Source organism: Anas acuta, chromosome 1 (genome assembly GCF_963932015.1).
Source record: "Anas acuta chromosome 1, bAnaAcu1.1, whole genome shotgun sequence".
NCBI lineage: Eukaryota > Metazoa > Chordata > Aves > Anseriformes > Anatidae > Anas > Anas acuta.
In genome coordinates this window covers 15,347,154-15,365,877 of record NC_088979.1, presented here as the reverse complement: position 1 = coordinate 15,365,877, position 18,724 = coordinate 15,347,154, and the positions used below count along the sequence as shown (strand labels likewise).

At 38.9% G+C, this 18,724-nt stretch overlaps 1 protein-coding gene across 6 annotated transcripts in view; it reads left to right on the top strand.

The window, feature by feature from the left end:
• Positions 1–18,724, top strand: part of PDGFD (platelet derived growth factor D) — a 145,319-nt gene that overhangs the window by 99,850 nt on the left and 26,745 nt on the right. For 4 of the 6 annotated variants that reach the window (XM_068670257.1, XM_068670261.1, XM_068670247.1 and 1 more), the window contains one exon: positions 13,966–14,025. The exons of the other annotated variants lie outside the window; for them this stretch is intronic. In XM_068670257.1, the coding sequence (XP_068526358.1) occupies positions 13,966–14,025 (60 nt within the window). The remainder of the gene's footprint in view (positions 1–13,965; positions 14,026–18,724) is intronic. 6 annotated transcript variants of the gene reach the window in all.

Genomic DNA, 18,724 nt, shown 5'->3' with positions numbered 1-18,724 from the left:
GTAGGAGGATAATGTCACCTGCCATGGTACCGTGCTTAAGCAGGGCTATATGACAGTGGCTTAGTTGCCCGAACACTGGGAACGTGTCTTTTAATGCATTTTCCTCTATCAGCACAATCTGTCTCTGAGCTCGCAAGTTCCCTAGGTGCCTCCTTCCATTCAGCATGTAGTTTAGGAAGACATTAGGGTGCATTTTTCCAGGGTGAACTTTCCCCTTGCTGGGTTGGGATAGTATTTATGACTTTTCCATGCCCTCACAAAGATGGCCATGCCCATTTCTGCCTTACTGGCAAGCTTGGATGCAGCCTCCTGCCTTCAGGGAGGGCATGAACCTCACAGCTGTGGCTCTGGGCCAGGCTCCTCAGAAGTTGCCTGCCCCAGTGCTTTAGGCTGCCTTTTCACAGCCTTAGGTTTTCCCATCCGGAGCACAGATACAGTGATCCGTTGTGAAATGCCATGAGATTAACTTCTGCAAGATGCTACTGAGGCACCTTGTGTTGTTCCTGTTTGCAGTCTGGGATTCTGTACCAGCTGGGTGGGCTGTATTGCCAAATGGAGATTGCTAAACAAAGGGGTTTGTCAGCTACACTGTTTTATCTGGGTGTTCATGTTTGTGTGTGTGCCAGACTTACCTGAGATCCCCTCTAGTTTAAGAAATTGTATGACTACAAAATGGAGAACAGTGGTTCCAGCTTCCAAACCAGGAAGATGAAAGACCAAGCCTCAGCTTCAGAGCATGACAAGCCGTTGAGCTTTTTACTTCTTGCAGCTGTTTTTGCATCTGGGAAAAAGATGGTCTGGTAGTTATTCTCATCCCTCTCCTCCCTGGGATGCATCATAACCAGAGCTCTTGTGATGCCTACACTTCTTTTTAACATTATTTTTTTTTTTGGTCTTAATCTGACTCTGCAATTCCAGGCACAGGTCACTGGAAAAGGTCCTTCCCCCATGCTGGAGAAGACTGTGTGCTTGCAAACCTGCACTGTTCTTTGCTCAGCACATTGCTTCTAGCTTAAATGACCTTCATGCTATGCATCGTATTTCCAAAGACAGTCGTGGCACTGTATAAATCTGATTTGGATTTTTTATGCTTACATCTTTATTAAATGTATAGCCTTCTGTTTTGCTCTGAGGACTTTATAAAGTCCATGCATGTATCCATAGTAATACAGATGACAGATATGTCACAGAGTATTTCTGTTTTTCCCTTACACATGCATATTCACATTCATTTTTTTATTGGTTGCAGGGTTCTTGTCACTTTAAACTTGATAGGATAAATCTTACAAGAAAATTTGGGGCTAAATGACACTGCCACATAAAATAAATCCCTGCCTGGTGCTGAGCTCTATGCTACTAAATGAAACACCTCCTCAAACCAAGTGCCTAGGTTGTTATCATAGTTCTTTGCCTACAAGCCCCTGTCTGTCTTTCAACCCAAGCATTTCTATCCAAGCTAAACTGACTTTGGACATACATGCCATGCCAAAGGTCTATCTTATTTCTTGTCTTTTGTAATGCCATGAAAAATGCTGTTTTGGATTGATTACTTGTTTTGTTTTGTTTCTGTTTTACTAGTTTGATGCCTAATCAAATCAATGCCTAATCAAATCAGTGCCTAATTAAAGATCTGACCAGTAACTGCACAGGGCTAGATTTTGCAACTTGTGTGCACCACTAGAAACAAAAAATATTTTTTAGATCTGTGGAATTTTTGTATCTTGTTATCAGATCATTTCAGTAGAATCAAATCACATCCAGCTTTTATATGAACCTTGACAACAATTTTGTTTTGTTTTGTTTTGTTTTGTTTTGTTTTCATTTTAATTGTTTTTATTTGAGATTTTTTTTTAATTACACAGTTTGATGTTTTGTGGAAGGCGAAACTTCTTTTTCAGGTCCCTTTCTGTTCTTAAGTTGCAAAAGCCTTTTTTTTTTTTTTTTTTCATACTTCCAATCTCGGCAGCTATATAAATGCTTATTTTCAACCAATATTTATACCCTGATGTATCTCTTAGGTGATGTATAGTAAAAAAAACCAAAAACATTCTGTAATGTAATTTTCCTTCAACTATAGAAATCAGGCCACATATTTTCTCATTGCATGTTCTTGATACTGTGCACCATTGAAGTGTACCCATCAGTCATATAATGAAACATAAATACAAGCTCTTGCTGGGTCCGACTCTTTATATGCAGGATCAGACTCTAATAAAGAAGTCTATGTATCCCACATTGTCAGCAAAGTGATGTACTAGTAATTTAAAAATGCTAGGTGTGAGCCAAAGCATAGACACAAGGTTGTATGCAGTCTCCCATTTTCAGCATGTTCAGTTTGAGAGCTAGCATGGACCCTGGGCCATTTCCAATATGCAGTTTGCAGTTGCCACTCTGTTTTGCAGGGTCATCGTTATTTCCTTGGACATGAATCATACCACACCTTACTGAGCTCTTTTTCATTTCATGTACTAATGTAGATGTTGTCTAAAGGTTCTTACACGGAGATTGGTCTTATCTTTCATTTTGCCTTCACTGTGAGTGATAGTTCATGGTATCTGTGAGCCATGGGGGTCCAGTGTTTAAAGATCCATGGGTAATTTTAAAAGGTAATCTTATCTTTGAAAAAAACCAAACAAACATATATAAAGAACAAACCCTTAAATGTGGGAACATGGCCTGAACAGAATTAGGCTGCAAAGCAGGGTAAAACAACAAGCTTTGGATCACAAATATTTTTTCTCACTCTGAGGTCTGGCTGAGAATCTTGAGATTAAAAAGTGTTCTGAAGAACCCAGTTACAGTGAGGAGAGGTAGTCCGACCGCTCCAAGAGGATTGAGTTACATGCTAAAGAGGCTGCTAATTATGGAAATGCACTGCTGAAAGCTTTGCTTTCTCTAGAAGTGTTGGAAATTGGAAAATTGGAAAAAAATGGAAATTGGAAATGCTCTGCAGGTATTGGTATCTACACCAAGCAGATATCAATTGCTGTTTTTACAGATGAGGTAAATTTTTTCACCACTCTGGAAATGACATTCTTATTTCAAAATGTGCCTCATAGTATATGTCTGAGGTCCTGCCTATTAGGCACACATGATGAAAACAAGGTTTTCCGTGCTTTTTTTAGGATCATGATTAGCAGAGAATGTGGATATATTAGTCACATTCAGGCCTCCCACCACCACCACCTTTTCTGCATAGACATTATTTTATGCAGAAGATGTAGCATCATTAAGTTCTGATGGGAAAAAAAAATAAAAATAAAAAAAATAAAAACAAAGAGCAGTCAGGACAAATAATATAAGTAAGCAGAAAATAGGACACTCCATTTCCTTTATATATAATTTATCTCCTTCACAGATATGTGAAAGTAAACACCCTGCTTTGCCACCTTAGCAGCAACCTTGTCCACTGGCATTGATAGCTTAGTGCTGCTTGGGGCACGTTTTCCGGGTACATTAAGAAACAGATTAAAAGCAGAGAAAAAGCTTGTGTTGCCAGCAGGTGACATCTGGAGGTTTGCAAAGATGTTTATCTTCTGGTGGAACAGTGGCTGTTCAGGAGGGTTTGTCATCCTTAGGAATAGAAAGGATGGATGGGAGATCTGTACTAAAACCAGCAGTGAAAGCTCAACAGATGATAGTTTTGTTGTTCAAGAAAGACTCATACTTTCTGATCAAAGTCAGAAAGTGCTGGAGGGTGCGAGAGCCCTTTTCCAGTGTTTTCTCCCTTCAAGCCTGTGTTGCTGAAGGAGGTGGAGAGCCAAAAACCCTGGCCTGTTCAGACCAACACTGCAAGACCATGATGGCATGGGCTTGGTGCCACCGTAGTGTCTTCAGAGAAGCTATCTCCTGCAATTTTCATTGATAGTGATATCACAGTATGGTTAAAACAAATGGGTTTTGCCTGTTATGTGTAGAATACGTGTCTTCAGTTTCTAGCAAAGCCACCTGCACCCACAGACCTTACGCTCTTCAGAGCACAACCCTGCCTTCCCCCACGGAAGGTGGTGAAGTGGTGCAGGTGTTCACACACAGCCCCAGCAGTGAGGAAAGGATCTACCTCTGCCCCAGGACCCCTGGGAGGCTGTGATTTGTGTCTCCTATGGTTTTGGGAAACCCTCCTCCCCATGCCCTCAGCAATATCCCTGTGCATGTGCACAGGCAGAAGATGCCTTGCATGCCATGCCACCACATTGTTTGCAGATTAGTTTCATATTTTTCCCCTTTTCTAAGCACAGTCTCTTGGCACTAGTTCCTTTCTGAGCCTGTCTGTGCCATCAAACAGAGTTTCTGGTTTGGACCTTTTTTTCCATTTACATTCTTCTAAATGAAAGCTTATTTTTCTTTCCTGCCTCTGCTTCTGACCTCTTGTAGTCCCGGCATATTTCTTTGTATTAAATGGTGTTTAAAACTCCTAATTTATTTTTTTTCCAAATTCTAATGTTTTTTTCCGCTTCAATTTCTGTGACATTTTATAGGTCATTAGTGTTAAACTGAAATAAACCATTCCCCTTGATTTTTAGTGCTTTAAAAATATTTAGCCTATTTTAATTCTACAGCCATCTTTGGTCTATTTGGTTATGCTTATATTCAGTCTGAACTTAAATAAATATATGTCAAGCACTAATTCTGAGCTAGTACACACCTTCCTGCTCTGGAGACCATTATCTCAGTTCGGTGTTTGTGAGCATTTCCCAGACCGGATTTTGGTAAAGCAATCCCAAAACTGATAACACCAGTCAGTTCAGTCAGATCATTTACAATGAGGCAAATGTAAAATGTCTTCTTTCTTTGTAGTCTTCATTTTTAGTCTTACCTGTAATTGAAGTTCAGAAAAATAGTACATAAAAGAAATGAGGGACATGATTCTTCCTAAAGTAGTTGTATTTAGCTTGAACAGCAATGCAATTTTGTAGGAATAGATTTGGGACTGGAAGCCCAGTCTGCATAGTTTTATTTTTCTTAAATTAAAAGAAATTCTACATAAGCAGTATCCCTTGCTCTTTGAAATAAATCAACTGCTTTTGATCCCATCAAAAAAAAAAAAAAAAAGAAAAAAAAAAAAAGGAGAAGCTAAGAGAAACTGGTTCTTGTATTCTTCAGAGATTATTTTTTCTTGCTTGATTATTGTTATCATCTTAGAAACTTTATATAGCAGTCCTTTCTTGTTGTTCTAAAAAATGCAATGCCTTCCAGTTAAAGCAGAAGGGTGAACAAATTGTTTTGCTTTGCATTATCTGTGAAGCACAACACATGTTCCTGCTGCATGCTTACTGCAGAATTAAATGGCATCCTCTGGGAGAGAGCTCAAAAACAAATGGATCCTTCACAAAAAAAATCAATAGTCTGGGATTGCTGCTAGGACAGCTTATGTCCCTTACTGGTACCTTTTCACATTGCATCCTCAGCTTTGGAATTAAATTTGCTTAGCTCCATTAGAGTTTTTCATTATTATTACTGTTCCTTCTGTTTTTCTCCCAAACCTCATTTGAAAATGTGAGTGTGCATGTCAGGGCACTTTGAAGATCCACCTAATAGAACAACAGAAAATTTGGAATATTAAAAGAAATTAGGCTGCCTTTGTCAATTATTATTTTCCACTGATGATAGAAGGTACTATATATGTACTATGTACCAGAATGTATCTATAAATACAGGTACAAACCCTAGTGGGAAGAAGACATAAAATGAATAGCTGTCCCTTAGGAGGTCTTCTGTCAATATTTTTCCTTCTAACCCTAGTACCAGGGCCTCTCAGTACCTACCTTTTGTTGTGAGTCACGCCAACATTGAGGGCCCGTAATAACCAGCTGTCACTGCCTTCTGTTAAGTCTGAAGGACTTTTTTGCTCACCAGGACACTGCAGGGCAAGTGAAGTGTCAGCTTTCTCAGTTTTGCTTGGGGAAGATTCACCAGAAAGGCTGCTTCCAGGAAACCTGCCAGTCAGCATGATGGAAGTTCCCCAAGGTCCTGTCAAGGACACTGAACTCCCAAGTTGGACATTTCTGTCTCCTGGGGTCGCTGCTCCCAGGTTCTTGTCCATCTTGCTGCACGGGGCATTGGAGAGGGACCAGCAAGCTCTTAAAACTGTGCCAGTGTTGTGGCTCTGGGGCCCTTAGACACCAACCTGAGGTGAGCAAGTAGACAGATCACCTTCAGCACCCTCAGTTGTCACTGCCAAGAGCTGGGCATCACAGACCACCTGCACAAGGCACAAAGAGTCACTGCTGGAAGCAAGTCTCTCTTTCTATGTCATAGAAATAAATATATAGGAACCAGAGAGCAGTGGTACTGTTAGCTTCATGCACCTGGGTGTTATCCCTACAGGCAATAAGGTGAAGCAGGCCTCACAGGGAAATAGTGAGTGCAGTAAAAGTATATAACATCAATAGGAAAAGAGTGGCTGGGCCACTGCACGCTCGTTAGTCTGACCTAGAAAGCTTACAGGGCACTTGTCACCAGAACAGGTAGGTAAAGGTACAGGAAAATAGGAGAAAAAAAATTGTATCTGTTTATCAAAGGAGCTCATGTGAGGCTTGAAGAATACTGTGGGAGAACGGAAGTTCTGTATGGCAAATGTAACCAGACTGCAGAGGAGCACCTCACCTGTGCCACACAGGAAGCAGTCACTTAGCTGGAGGAGATGGCAATTAAAAAAGTGCCACAAGGCAAAGGGGAAGCAGTGTGCTGTAATGCAAGAGGGGGGAATGCACCAGGGAGAGCTTGCTAAAGGGACATTCTGAAGGGTTGGCCTTATGATTGGTTTTATTTATTTTTTTCTTAAGGACAAGAGCCTAGCCTGTCATGGTAGCATTTTAAAGAGTTTTGCATCACACACAGAGCTGAAGTGCATTGCCCAAGAATAGGAAAGTCAGAATATCAGGGAGGAAAACTGGTTGACCTTGAACACCAGAGAACTGGTTCTCCGTGAAATGCAGCCATACAAAAATAAATAAATAAATAAATACATAAATAAATAAATAAATAAATAAAAGAAACCAGGGGTCACTCGGATAGAGATTAATACTAAAAACATTTGCTGCTAAATGATGTCTCACTGGTTATCACAGAGCAAATAAGAGTTTCTGTGTGTAATAGGCATAGAAATACCAAGGAGGCAGTAATTTCACTTCCTGTGTAACTTTTCTGTGTACAGAAAAGTTCTGAGTACTGCCATGTACACTTTTCTGGGATACTTTGTACAATTTCATCCTCATGGTACAGAATGAACACATCTTTCTTGAGCTGGGCTCAGGGAACAGCTACAGGACAGCTGAGGGTAGAGAGGACATTTCTCATGGAGAGCCAAAACAACTTGGCTTGCTTAGCATAATAAAATGGATGCTGAGAGGAGATATAACATCTCTTCAGAAGCACTGCAGGAAGAACACTCAGGAGAGGAAGAAAAGGACAAAGCTGGTGCTTACATAAGTGCAATAAAGATAAATTTAGCTTGGAAACTGCCATCCAATCTGAGAACTTGAAGGAGGAAAGAAAACCTAACTAGGTTCAAAATGGACAGTGAGCTGCTTATGATGATGGAATTGCCTGAAATAATTAACACTTGGAAGTGATGACTTGACAGATTATTTCAAGCTCTGTGTCCTGGTGTTTAAATTTACAGGTAGAATTTGCTATTCTAGTAAAAATGAGACTACGGAGTATTTGTAATGAATGGTGGTTGATTTATATCTTGTTTGCAATTGCTTAGCTACAGTATGCATCAGAGTAGCTATTAGCTGGCAGAATCCCATGTATATAGTATATATAATCCCAGATTTAAAGACAGGCCTACATGATAAAAGGAAAAATTTGAAGCTAATGCATACTTTGCACAGCTTGGTGATGAAGTCCTGTGCCCTTGTGGGTGTATGCATCAGAAGGGGTGCTCACGGGCAATTTGATGCTAAATGACATCTGATTTTTCAAAGACACAGCTATTGTCTCATTTCAACAAGTATTGTGTGACCTTTTAGAGAGATTATTTAAATGTCAGTGTCTTGGGCACTCTCACACTAGGCACCCAGCAATGCCTGATTCCAAAACAAGGTGAAGGATGAAGTATTGACCGAACACAACTTTTATTAAATGTATTTTCCTGCTTCAGTTTTACTTTGACTTTAAATGTATCAAACTGCAGTTAACCTAAATCATTATTACAGCCTTACATTTTTGAAATTTTAAGTATCTTGTTCTTCCTGTTCAGTAACTAGTAAATGTGTCAGAACAAATCAAGAGTGATTTTATCTGTCATTTTGCACTAGTGTTAACTTAGTCATAACTAATAAGGTTGTAGTTACAGATATGTAGTGGCAATTGGGCTGCAGAAACTCAATTTATGTCTTCTGTGAAAGGGCAAGAATCATACTGTCACATTTGGAATCAGACATTTTGGTGGCTGTTTGACCTTTTGTTACTGACTTTAAAGCAGTGGGTCTTTGGATGGTCTGCCTTATACAACTACATCAACAAACAGAAAGAAAAAAGTCAGTCTGGTTAAAGTTATTTGTTCATATCTTATTTGTTCCAGTAATAGCTTCCTCGGTGATGACATGATCATACTTCCAGTTTGACTATTACTGCCTTTGGATTACAGATACCCAGTTTTGTTAAATGCTTGCATTGGTAGAGAAAAGAGCATGTTAACATCGGTAACAGCCTCTTGAGCTAACTACAGGTTGTTATCCGGAGAGACCACATTATGCTAGCTCTGACCGTGAAAGACACCAATCTCCATGTAGTGTTCTATTGCACAGCATGATTTCCACATTACAAATAATCAGTATTGCATGTTTTCCAAATTCAGCATCTTTTATTTTAAAGCCTGGTCACTAGAACTGTACAGAGTGGTTGTTTGGCCGTCATGGCAGATAAGAAAAATGCAGCCTCTCAGTTCCTAGTGAGTAGCCTGCTGTAGTTATCTTTCAACATCCTTAGGACAAGTGGTAATAAATACCATTCTGGTAGGAAAGTGAAATTTAGCAATGTGATGGATTGAAATTATGGTAAAAGGAACAGGTATTTCAAAGTGTTCATCTCTATTGTTTTATTTGTCTTTAAGAACAGAAATTGGAGCGTACACTGTACACTGCATAGGAAATTATAGTGAATCAGTGGAAGTGTACAAACTTGAGTATTTGTCACAGCATTATTTTAATGCAACCATGACTTTTATTTTGCCTCTTGCCACTGATACACAGTGTGTTCTGAGCTTGTGTCTTTATTTGCTTGAGATATCTGTTGCTTTCTATATAAAATGTAATATTTGAAATGTAGTATCTGTAATTTCAGTGTTCAGAGGAAACGGTACTAATGCTTGTTACAGGGAAAAAAAACAACAACAACAACAAAAAAAAAAAAGCCTCATGCCCTTATTATAATTTCTTAGGGTAATTTGATCTACAAACTACAAGTGCAAGCTTATCTGCTTATCAGCTAACTGTCTGTTCTCAGCTCTGAATGAAATAGATGCATGTTGACCATGGTTCAAAAACAGCCACCATTGATTTTCCTTTTATTAATTTTAATGTTAGGATAATTTCATCACTTTTTCTTCAATTTGTAATTTACCCTAGGTTTTTCTTAAAGACCTTCCACTGTCCCAGCCCTTTAGTTTTAAGTTTTGGATCAAGGTTTCCTTTTGTTTCTGCACTGGAACTCTTTGAGCATGACCCATTTCACCTCTGATCTAGTTTTGCAGAACCTGCTTGGTGCCTCAGTACATCTCTTAGCCCTACTTCTCTGTAAACCTCTAGAAGCAACTTCTGTTGTGTAGTTTAAAGATCTGCCATCTAAGTACCGCAGTTGAACTGCACATAGGCAGAGCTCAACTTTCAACATTTTAATGCTCGCTTTTCCTTTGTTATGCTCATTTTTCCTTAGTTTCCTTAGTTCCTTAATTTCCTTAAGTAAACAATCTTTTAGCAAGCTTAATCCATTTACCCCTGGGGCCTGCAGATTATGAAAAGCACTTCAGAGAGGAGCTTATAGAGATCTGGGGTTGCTCCTTTTCATGGGAGGGATTGCTGCCAGTGTGTTGTGCCTTTCCTGTGGCAGTTATTGCCTATCCCAGGCCTTGTGCCTCATAAGATCTCAAGCACCAAGGTAACAAAAGGCTGGACTACAGTGATAAAGTGTATAAAAAAACAAGAATCACAGAAATGTTATAAAGTGCTTATTGTCTGTCCATAAATCAAGGACCAGGTATAATTCAGCATGGCTGTGGGGACTCAGGTGTTGCTGGATTTGTGGTGCAGCAAAGTGAGTCATGGACACCATGCTTCGCAAACTGGCAAGCTTCCCAGACCCAGCCTCATCCCTGGCATCTTCCCCATGTCTCCCTGTTCCCATTGACCCTGCCAAACCCCATGGCTCGAGCCTTGCAGATCCTGTGCTGCTGCAGGTCACAGAGCCCTGGTCATGCAAACCATCTCCCTCAGCAGCCAGTGTTGTCTCCACAGGCTCATGTATCCTTAGCAGTGGCCATTATGCATCACTTCTGAAAGCTTCTGGTTAAACAAAGACTGTGACTCCCTCTCACTTCATGAAGATAATGGTCAGAGACAGGGTGCAAACAAAGTCAGTCTGTGAAGGAGAGAGGGTTGCTTATCTTTGTCTGAAACAGAGCCACGAACAATATGTCAATGTCCATACATATTCAGCTCTGAAGACTAGCTTGCTGTGGTGTAATTTTGGAAGTTGAGGTATGGAAGTCATTTTTCTCCAATAAAAGTAGCTTCTGTCAGAAGATGATTGGAAGCCCTGGGGCTATGCCTGTAGTTTTGGTGCTTGTAGAGTAAATACGTTGCTTTGCTGAAGTCTCGTGTAATGATGTAAAATTACCATGACACATGTACGAATGAAAGCACTGTTGTCAGGGTAGACAGGGTAGCCAAATTATTGCCACCCTGTTTTTCCAGTATTCAGTTTAAAAAGATGTGGTTGTGTTTGTTGTTGCTGCTGTTGTTGATGTTGCCTTTTATATGTTTTAACTAAAAGTTTTAATGTCATTTTAAGTAAAGAAGAAAAAGAAAAGCCAAGTGATCATGTGCTGATTCCATATACAAGGTAGTATGAATTGAATTGAACTGAATAGATAGCACTGAAAATAGATTTGTCCTTCAGGATCTGTTAGGTGAGGAAGGAGGAGAGGGTTTTGCAATGATGACAATCACTTTGATATCATTACTTGAAATAGCTGCAAGCAGAAGCCATAGATAATAATAATCTTCAAACTGTAGAGGTTGATAGCTCCAAGAAGCCAAGAATGACTGCAGCTGCCTTAAGTAATGGTGGAACAAAGCCATCTAGTTGTGAATACTTTATGCAGATGAAATATAATCACAGAGTCAAAATATGCAGTCATCAGGTTTGAGATCCAAGAAGCAGGTGGTACACATGTCTATCTCAGGGTTTTGGAGGGCTTCCCTGGCATCAAGCCTCTCAAAGAATCATAGACTAAAGAAATTGTTTTGATGCCTACAATTAGAGAACACAAGGGGACCGTCACTTCAAACAGAAAATTATTCCTTGTCTGTGGTCTCCTCCAGGCATTCAATGAGGCAGATTGTTCCTGCTATAAAATAATGCTTCAGAACTCAATGCCACTTTTTTTCTGGAAGGGGTAAATGGAACCTAATGACAGAGAGGAAAAGATTTCCAAATTTTGCAACTGGCAACTACTACCAGATGATCCATGAGCTTTTAAAATCCATGTCCATGTACATCAAAGCATGGCTTCTCAATAACTGAGCAATCAAATTTGTAGAGAATGTGGCTAAGGTAGCCCACTACTCCTGAATTATTTATGACCTGGTCACAGCATTTGTAGATGTGTTTACTCTTTATAAAATGCCTGCAGGAAAAATTTCAAAGATAATTTTTTGCTTCTGTATTCCTAGAAAAAAAGACCACTGTAATTAATAACATTTTAATAACCCTGCAGTTTCAGTGTTCACTTAGTCACAGAATCACAGAATTTCTAGGTTGGAAGAGACCTCAAGATCATCGAGTCCAACCTCTGACCTAACACTAACCAGTCCTCCAGTAAACCATATCACTAAGCTCTACATCTAAATGTCTTTTAAATACCTCCAGGAATGGTGACTCGACCACTTCCCCAGGCAGCCCATTCAAATGCCTAACAACCCTTTTGGTAAAGAATTTTTTCCTAATATCCAACCTAAAACTCCCCTGGTGCAACTTTAACTCATTCCCCCTCGACCTGTCACGAGGCACGTGGGAGAATAGACCAATCCCCACCTTGCTACAGCCTCCTTTAAGGTACCTGTAGAGAACAATAAGGTTGCCCCTGAGCCTCCTCTTCTCCAGGCTGAACAGTAACAGTATAGTTTGATGTTGATACTTAATTTCTATTAATCTTAAGTACTAAAGCAATTACTACAGTTTTGGAGCCACAAGCTTAAGAGAAAAGAACATTTTAAGGAAGAAAAAAAAAAAAAGAAACAGTATCAATAGTGAATAAACAGTCTTGTGACTTTTAGGATATTTTAATATTTTTCTATAGCAGATGAAAAACAGTAAAGTACCATGCATATGAAGTTCATATCTGAAAGCAGCTCTGTTCTTTCTTGACAAATGGAGAAATTTATTGATAATCTATCAGAATATGTGATCAATTTTTTCTTTTGCATTCATAAGAAATAATGAACATGCACATATGTGTATGGTCGAATGTGGTGTTGAGAGCACCAGCTGAGTAGTTAGTCTTCCATTTTCCCTTTTAAGTTGTTAACTTAAAAAGTGCATACAGAGACTGAGTCAGTGTAAAGTGAGACCAGGCATTGATCCTTCTTCCTTGAACACTTTCATCATGAATTCTGTTATTAGAAACTAATATCTTGGAATGCTGTCACTTCAGTCTGCTTTCTTTATGTGCCCATTCATGTTGATCATTAGCATTTCTCTGCATGTGTATGTTAAATAAACATTCTCTAATGCTGCCTTTTTCCTTCATTTTTCTTAGTTTAATTATTCTAGTTGGAAATAAGTAAATCTGCCAAAAGATTAAAGAAATGGCTTATTCATTATTTAAGTAATGATTGCCCGTCACTGGTCAGACAAGTGAGTTGGTATTCAACTGACCACAGGTCAATATCTACAATGTTGAAATCTATATCTATGCTAATCACCCCAGGGCTGTCTTTATAGAAAATGGAAAAGTAAAAAAGCATTTTCAGGATCTGATTGTTGTCATCCCAAATTAGGCAACTAAAATAGATCAGGGGATTTACAGCCTAAAAATGCTACTCTTACTTGACTATAATTGAAAGAATGACTAGCTTAGGTGTTTGCTTTGTAGATGTCCAAAGGTACATGTAGATTAGATATATCCTATTGCCATGCTCAAATTAATCATAAAAGCTCAGGGTTTTTGTGATATGACACTTCTAATGTGAATGTACTGTGTCTGTGTTTGTTGACATAAAGGGCATAGTGCCATTCAGTGCCCTGCACAGATGAGCAAGTCCTGCTCAGCACAAGCACCAAAAGCAGTACAGTCATGTTAGGAATATGTTTCAAATGGATTACGTTACCATGCTTTTCACCATGACATACCAGGGTAGGTCCACATTCTTTCCAGAATGGGTCATTTTGGGAAACAGCATTACACTCTGATTGTATACATGCAGAGGTGGTTAATACTTGTTAGAAGTTAGGTCCTGTTACAAAGAAAAACGTATTACATATTACAAACAATAATAATACCTAGCCTTGCCTCAGCAAGCTTACAAGGAGCTAATTTATAAAGAACAAGAAGGGAGGAACCTGAATACAAGTAACATTATCCTGTGGAAAGGTTTAGGAATGATACATGGCAATTCCTCTTTCATGGAATAGGGTTCAAAAAGGTGACAGACATTGAATGCTGAGAATTTTTAGGTTCGGTAGTTAATTCAGGTCATTGCCTTAACGGTGATTTTTCCTGTGGGTTTTTCCCCTTAGGATGATTTCCAGAATGCAGCCTCAGAAACCAACTGGGAGTCAGTCACAAGCTCTGTCTCAGTAAGTAGCTTGTTACTATTTTGCCCATGAATAGATTGATAGAATGGCATGAATCCAAATCACTGTTATGGTACCTACACAGAGAAGCCATGTATTCACCTTTGGCAGAGGATAAAATAAGTGAGTAACAAACTTACGCTTTTTAACCACTGTGTTTTTAAAGGGAAAAGATTCAAAATATGCCATCGGGTGTTGTAACCACATGAGATAGCCATTTGGAAACATTTCTTGCTTCCAAATTCGTCTTGCCAAGATGAAAATACAAGATATAAACACCTTAGGATTTTCAGTGGTAAAATGTCTTGACCTAAATAGAAGATTTTACTTATAGCAGGCTGGTAGAAAAAGGGATTTAGCATTTTATTGTCAATATGAGATTTTTTAAGTGTTTGTAATATAATACTGTATCTAAAAGTCTCCATATTCATCAATGAAATGTGACTCAGGGGAAAAAAAAAAAAAAAAAAAAAAAAAGAAGGAAGCCAGTGTCCAGTGTACAAATATTTTTCTTTTCATCACACTCAGTTTGTGTCATTGATATATTCTGGGTCCACATTGTGGGGAATAGAAAGGTATCATCAGACTTCATATTATGGGCAGTCCTTTTCTGTGCACCATTCTGGCTGGTGAAGACCACGTCACAGGTCTTACAAACTCCTCCTTAAACACGTAAGTGCTCAAAGCAGACTTGAGACCAATGAGAACAATGTTTGGAGCATTTTTGGATGAGAGTTTACAGATGGCACCTATCAGTAGTTATGAGGAGTTGCCAGTGGAGGAACAGTAAATAAAATATGGGTAAATTCTACTGATTAGTATCCAAGCCAGACAGTGAGTAGAGAGAAAATTCTGTAGTGACAAAAAAGAGTCTATTCCAATCTCACCTGCATTTACTCTTGATTTTGCAGCTGACATTTGTCCTTCATGATAAAATGCTATGATAGACTTGAATTAATTGTGCTGCAAGTGCTCAGTAGCAATATTAGCAGGACTGAGATATACTGGGTATGCTAAGAAGAAGATACTAGAGACAATTTTGCTAAAAGACACAAATTAATTTTTCATTCTAACATAGAATTGGGAAAAAAAATATGCCTGATAGAATATTTTGTTTTAAAATTTGGTAGGCTAATGTTTGAAAATGTAAGCTCAGGGCTCCCTCATCAGGTAGCTATGAAAATGAGATCATGTATATGGTAAACACCATGATAATTATCCTTAACATCATAATGTCACAATATGTCAAAAAATAAGCCAGTATTTTTTCATGTTGAAAAAAAAAATGTTTTATCTTCTACATTTCATTTCTAAAAAGCTTTTTTTTAATGTGTTAGAGGCAGAGAAGTTCAGTACCAATATTACAGGCAGAACGCTGATGGCCACTGTCACGAAGAAGCCTACAGCTAAATCAGTAGCAGAACTCCAGTCTCTTTGATTGCCATGCCATCAGCAACCCAATTAAAAATACCATCCTCCTGTACAATGCTAGTGTGCACTGCACCCACTAGCCCTTTTTTATCCTCAGGGAAAATAAGGTGGAGAGGTTGAGTAATTTTTCTCAAAAATATCAAGGCAAAAAGTCTGAGAGCATGCAAATTCTTCAAGTGAGAAAGGTTTAACGATTCTGATATGCTTCTGGGGGGGCAGAAGGACAAACTTGGACCTGTCAGTTGCTGGCAAGATGACATACTGTTCTGCTGATAGTAACGTAGCGTGACAGATATATTTTGTTACTGAAACCCACAGGTAACATTAAGACCCATTTTAAGATCTGGATTACTTGCAATGCTTAGAATGAAAATTTAAGGTGAGCAAAGGCTTTCTTCCTTGTTTGAGGTCATATCAGAGACAAAACAATATTTCTTGTTTTCTCTCAGAAATCTAAAACAAATAGTTCTGTCCTAATCCCAGAATGGCCAACCCAGAAAATAAATAAATAAATTAATTAATTAATTAATTAATTAATTAATGCTTATTGGGTTAGCTTCTATTATTTGTGAAGTGATATTGTGACCAACAAATAACTGTGATGCACATTGAAAAGCCTGCCAGCTTCACAATACAGATAGAAAATATATAAAAAAATGGGGGAAAAGCAATAGAAATTATGGATAAGAGTACTTAACAGGAAAGGTAGCTTTAAATCTTATGAAATTAAAAATGTGCTCAGTGCTTTTAAGAAATGTAGAAGAGGTACATTATATGGAAAATCTTCGCTATTCACAGCTTCTTGCCCTCTCTTTGGATGTGATCTCAGAAGCCAGATTGCAATGAGCCAAGCTCTTCTGCAGCTAGTGTTTCATTCTTGGCAGGACAAAAGAGAGGCAGTTGGGTTGGCAGCTTTGAAGTTACTTTTGGGCTTGTCACATGATGTCGCTGCCAGTAGGTTCTCTGAGCTGTTGCAATAATTTCTCTTGATTTGGCTGTCACTGAGAAAAAAAGTTAAGCTTTCTTCTGTGTGCGAACTAGGTTGTGCAAATCTCTCAAGTAGGGCCTTTTATACTGAAAGAAAATGGGGAATCCCTGCTGTCTGTGTTAGTTTGACATGCCCTACAAATTCACAGCCTGACCTGCAGTTCTGTTATGAAAAGCACATTTGAACACCTGAAAAAAACTCGTGTTGTCTGCCATCCTATGTCTGTTAACCCCTCCTTCTTGTTTCAGAAACATAGACTTCAGTTAAACTGCTGAGAAGGGGGATGTATCCATGTTGTGGGGTGATCCCTGGACAGCAGCATGCTCATATACACTCAGATTTCCTTTCTGATTGTCACTGGGTTGTCGGAGGAGATCATTGTTTTGTGCTGCTATTTCTTCAGCACCATTGCACCTTTTCCCTCCCTCTCTCACTTTAGAAAGGGAGCCAGGGGCTGGCGTTTCCCAGTCAGGCTGCAGTCACAGGCCAGCCATGAGCTCCCCTTACCTCTCCTCAATAAACAAGTAGCATTTCAAAGTATTTTTCTTTTGTAACCTCAAAGACTGCATTAGTACACTGCATGATGCCCAGCAACAGCACTGTCTATCCTGCAGCACTTTACTGGTGTGAGCTTTTCATCTCCTGGGGTTTCCACCTCTTTGTCAGTCTGTACTCTGAGCCACTTAGAAGTCAGGAGAGATGCTTTGAGGTATGCCTTCCCTTTTAGTGGATCATGAATTTTTAGAGCCATCTGCACTGTGTCTCAGAACTGCACTATAGAGGCATTACAGGCACAAGTGGCCCTCAGAATCTTCTTGTGCTGTTGGCAATAAGCAGTAAAGTGCAGCTATGCTTTCTTGACCACGCCACTGTAATGTTTTCAACTTCTTCTCTTTCTTGTGTATAATGATTTAGATTGAGCATACTTTCAGCAAATATATGCAGTAAAAAATCAAGGATTGTAAATTTTGTGATATATCTAAGAGGAAAAGACAAAAAGATTATTACTTCTAAACTATTTTAGCCACCGTTGAAGGACACAATCCTGCAAAGATGCAAGTAACTTCACTTAGTTGAGTTGAGCCTTTCATTGCTACTCAACTGAGTGAAGTTAACCACAAAGATTAATGGTTTAACATATGTATTTACTTGGGAGATCAGGCAAAAAACTATTTTGGCGGGGCCATTAATTTTAAATGGCATGTTTCTGCTACATTACTTCAGAGCTAGATTTTCAGGATAGAAAAGGGCTCTTTCATTTTCCAGGGCTTTGCCCCAGTGTCTTAACTTAAAATAAATAAATAAATAAATAAAATAATAATAATAATCCAAACAAAACTCTCGTGTTACATTATGCTTTTTATTGGACAAAAGCAACTATTTTGATTGTGGTTCTTCAGAATGTAACAGATCTGCATTAATAGTTTTTCTTGTGCATCTTTTACACAGTTATTATGAGGCTTTGTGCTTGGACAAGGAAAAATGTGGTATCAGGATCCTGAATACTGTGATTCTAACCAAGGATTATGAAAAATGTTTAAAGTTAATTCCAGTAAAAGTGAAGTCACTGCAGTCTTTCTTCAAACTCAAGTTGTGTGACAAATTCAGAGGGAACAAAGTGTGCTCAGAAAGTGGTACTCGGCTCTTCCTGCTTAGAAATAATATTCCATGTGGTATTGTGATATTGTTGTGAGGATATGACTTTGTTGGTAATCCCAATATTCATTGCTGCATTGTGGAGATCCAGATACCATGTTTTCATTTTTTTTAAGTAACTTTTGGTTTTGGTAAGAGGGTGGTAAAATTTACATTCATCAATATTTCATAACAGGTTTCATTCTTGGGAATAAAGAGCCATCTTTTCAAGTCTTTAACCTAGCCAAATTTGTAGTCCAAACTGACCAAGGAGGGAAAGAAAATCTAGAGAAGTTGCTGCCTTTGTCTTTCTCTGCTGTGGTTTCTGATCAGCCTCTTTCAGATTTACCTACAGACCTGGCAGAGATGAGAAGGCACCACTCCAGCACTACAAGGCACCTCCATTCTGTGGTCTCAAAAGGCATTTCCACAATATCTTTGCACATGTGCAAACCATCATGTCCTTGGAGGACAGAAAAAGTGGACAATCTAGCAGTAGTGGTACTGCCTCTCCCCAGATCTCCTCCTGGATTTCACCAGGAGTTTGTTTGCTTCTTGCAAAATAAAACACAGGCATAACACAGCCTGATCGAGCCAAGGACTTCAAAAGATGGCCCAAAGTACCTGTTTCAGTCAGAAATAAGACAA